At 44.2% G+C, this 2,512-nt stretch overlaps 1 protein-coding gene across 1 annotated transcript; it reads right to left on the bottom strand.

Annotated features, from left to right (window-relative positions):
- Positions 1 to 408: 408 nt before the first annotated feature.
- On the bottom strand, positions 409 to 2,162 carry LOC118756519 (the record flags this gene model as incomplete). Its single annotated transcript, XM_036491279.1, has 1 exon — positions 409 to 2,162. A coding segment is annotated over exon 1 (1,754 nt), but the record flags the coding sequence as incomplete, so codon positions are not given.
- Between the last annotated feature and the right edge of the window lie 350 nt (positions 2,163 to 2,512).

The raw sequence follows: 2,512 nt of genomic DNA, 5'->3' as shown, positions 1-2,512 counted from the left end.
GTTAAGGCTACCTTGAACATACGAAAACGCAAAAGTGTATTGAAGAGTTTAGGCTGAATGGTTGGACCAACCATGAGGATATCATTTAACGAATATCCACTGGCTGATTTTGCGGAGCCATCAAACACGACTCGCAATTTCGTGGTTGTGCTGTCAGCCTTATGAACGCAATGATGCGGCAAAAAGAAATTTTTAATTTGTGGTTCCAACCTTGCAGGTGACATGTGTTTCAGCTCGGCATATTCATCCATCTAGCTAGAGAGAGCTTCCTTTTCTTCTGACTGAAAACGAACTGCAACTAAAGCCGATGATTTGTGGAAATGTAGTCCTCCACCAGAAGCGACCCATCCTAATCTGGTCTTCTGTAAGATTGGAAGGTTCTTGGCTAACTTAATTTGGCCAACGCACATTAACTCGAAGAATATTGATGCTCCCAGCAAGACATCAATTCGTTGCGATTTATAGAAAAGCGGATCTGCGAGTTTGGCATTCGGCGGAATGTTCCACGAATCGATGTTTAGGTCGAAGTTCGGTTGGTGATCGGTGATGGTGTTGGCGACGATAGCTTCAAAGGGGAAAGTGTAGTCATCACTACGTGCCCTTGCGAAAATGTCAACTGCCCTGTCAGCGACGAAATTGGATGCACCAATACCAGATATGGAAGTGCTTATCTTTTTCGTTTCTAATTTTAATTGATTTACCAGGCGCCATGTAACAAAGTTTACCTGAGAGGCGGAGTCGAGCAGTGCGCGACAGGGAACGTAACACCCTGTACGATTTTTGATATGTATAATTGCTGTTGCCAGCAAGACGAAGTTTTCTGAGGATGCAGCTGTGGCTACTTGCTGCACTCTCATCGAAGACGTTGGTGCCGTTTCAGCGCCTGTGTTGTCGGCCGAACGAAGTGATGTAGGTTGCTCACCTTTATGCATGTGTAGCAATGAATGATGTTTTGATGTACATTGCCGACAATGTCCCGATTTGCATTTGTTTAATGTGTGGCCCTGGCGAAGACAGTTGAGACACAACTGTAGGCGCTTGGCTTCCTTATAACGCGAAGCAGGTGATAAGTCTCCAAATTGAGAACAACCATAAATCCAGTGACTAGTGGAACCACAAAACGAACATAAGCTTGAAGATGTTACAAGTGCCTTTCGAGAACTGCTGTTACCGTGAGGTGAACGTTTGCCTGCCACGGAAGTGCTGCTTGCTGCTGGTACTGTGGCCTCCACGTTTTCTAGCATGCGACACCTCTTCTCCAGGAACGTTGCCATAGATGTCCAAGTTGGAAGTGAATTTATTGGCAGATCTTCTTCCCATTTGATTTGCGATTTTGTATCGAGCTTTTGAGAGATCAGGTATATGAGAAATCCATCAGCAATCTGCTCCCCCGTTGCCATCGTTTGTAAAGAGCGCAGATGTGCGTTTAGCTTGTCGCTGAACGAGCGCAGACCAGAAGCGCAGCCGCTCTCCACCTTTTTGAGCGCGAAAATTTCTTTTATATGCGCTTGAAAGTTGAGTAGCCGGTTGCCAAACCGTTTCTTCAAGAGGTCCAATGCCTTGTCGTAGTTGGTATTACTTGGCTCCAAGGAACGAACTGTATCCAAGGCAGCGCCTCTCAAATTTGCCCGCAAATGTTGAAACTTTTCAATTTTGCTTAACTCAGCGCAATTGTTAATAACCGAGTTAAACATTGCGATGAAGTCTGGCCACTCTGTATATTCACCGCTGAAGTGTGGAATTTGCAATTCAGGAAGCCGGTTGCGTTGAGAAATAATAAACGATGGAGATGCATCATCGATTACGAATGGACGAGCTGGTGATGAGTGCGCAACGTCGGCCCTGCGATGATTAAGTTCACGTGTGAGCTTGCCTTTAACCTCCATGTGTAACCTAGCGAACGACCAACTGACTTCACTGGCCAATTCGCTATGATCCTCAGCTTCAAGGCAGGATTGAGCTTCGTCAAAACTCGTGCGAAGGCGCTCAACCAATTCCAAATACATAGCAATGTCCACCTCATCCAAGCTTCTTAGAGAGTCCGGAGACAACTGCTGGTTAATGTCATCTAGTTGCTTCTTTAATGATAGAGTCCTCTTTTTATAAAGAGATATCACCTTAACTGCGTCATCACCAGTAGCACCTTCAGCTCCGGGAAGCATTTTGATTTGCCGTTGATTTGGTGTGCCGATAACCGAGAACTTATAAAGTTTTATTTGCGAAATGGAAGAAATATTCCAATTAGTGCATACGCGACGATTTGATACGTGACGATATCACGTCGGGGTCACCAAAATACTTTGAGCTGGCAAGCGTTTTTGCCAACTAATGCAAAAATAAAACGATGCGACTACGCGCTATGACTTTAGGTTTCGAGCAAAGGTTTCAAAGTAAAACAGTTTATTTTCTTGCGGAATTTATATTCATACTCCTGTACATATGTATAAGAAGAAATGTTAGGCACACAAATACTTAAGTGCTTTGTACGTACATAATTGGTACTTCTATTAAT

The sequence above is a fragment of the Rhagoletis pomonella genome, unplaced genomic scaffold, assembly GCF_013731165.1.
Source record: "Rhagoletis pomonella isolate Grant_MI unplaced genomic scaffold, Rhpom_1.0 Rhpom_scaffold_10711, whole genome shotgun sequence".
In the NCBI taxonomy this organism is placed as follows: Eukaryota; Metazoa; Arthropoda; class Insecta; order Diptera; family Tephritidae; genus Rhagoletis; species Rhagoletis pomonella.
The sequence above is the reverse complement of the archived record's forward strand: the minus strand, read 5'-3'. Positions and strand labels throughout refer to the sequence as shown.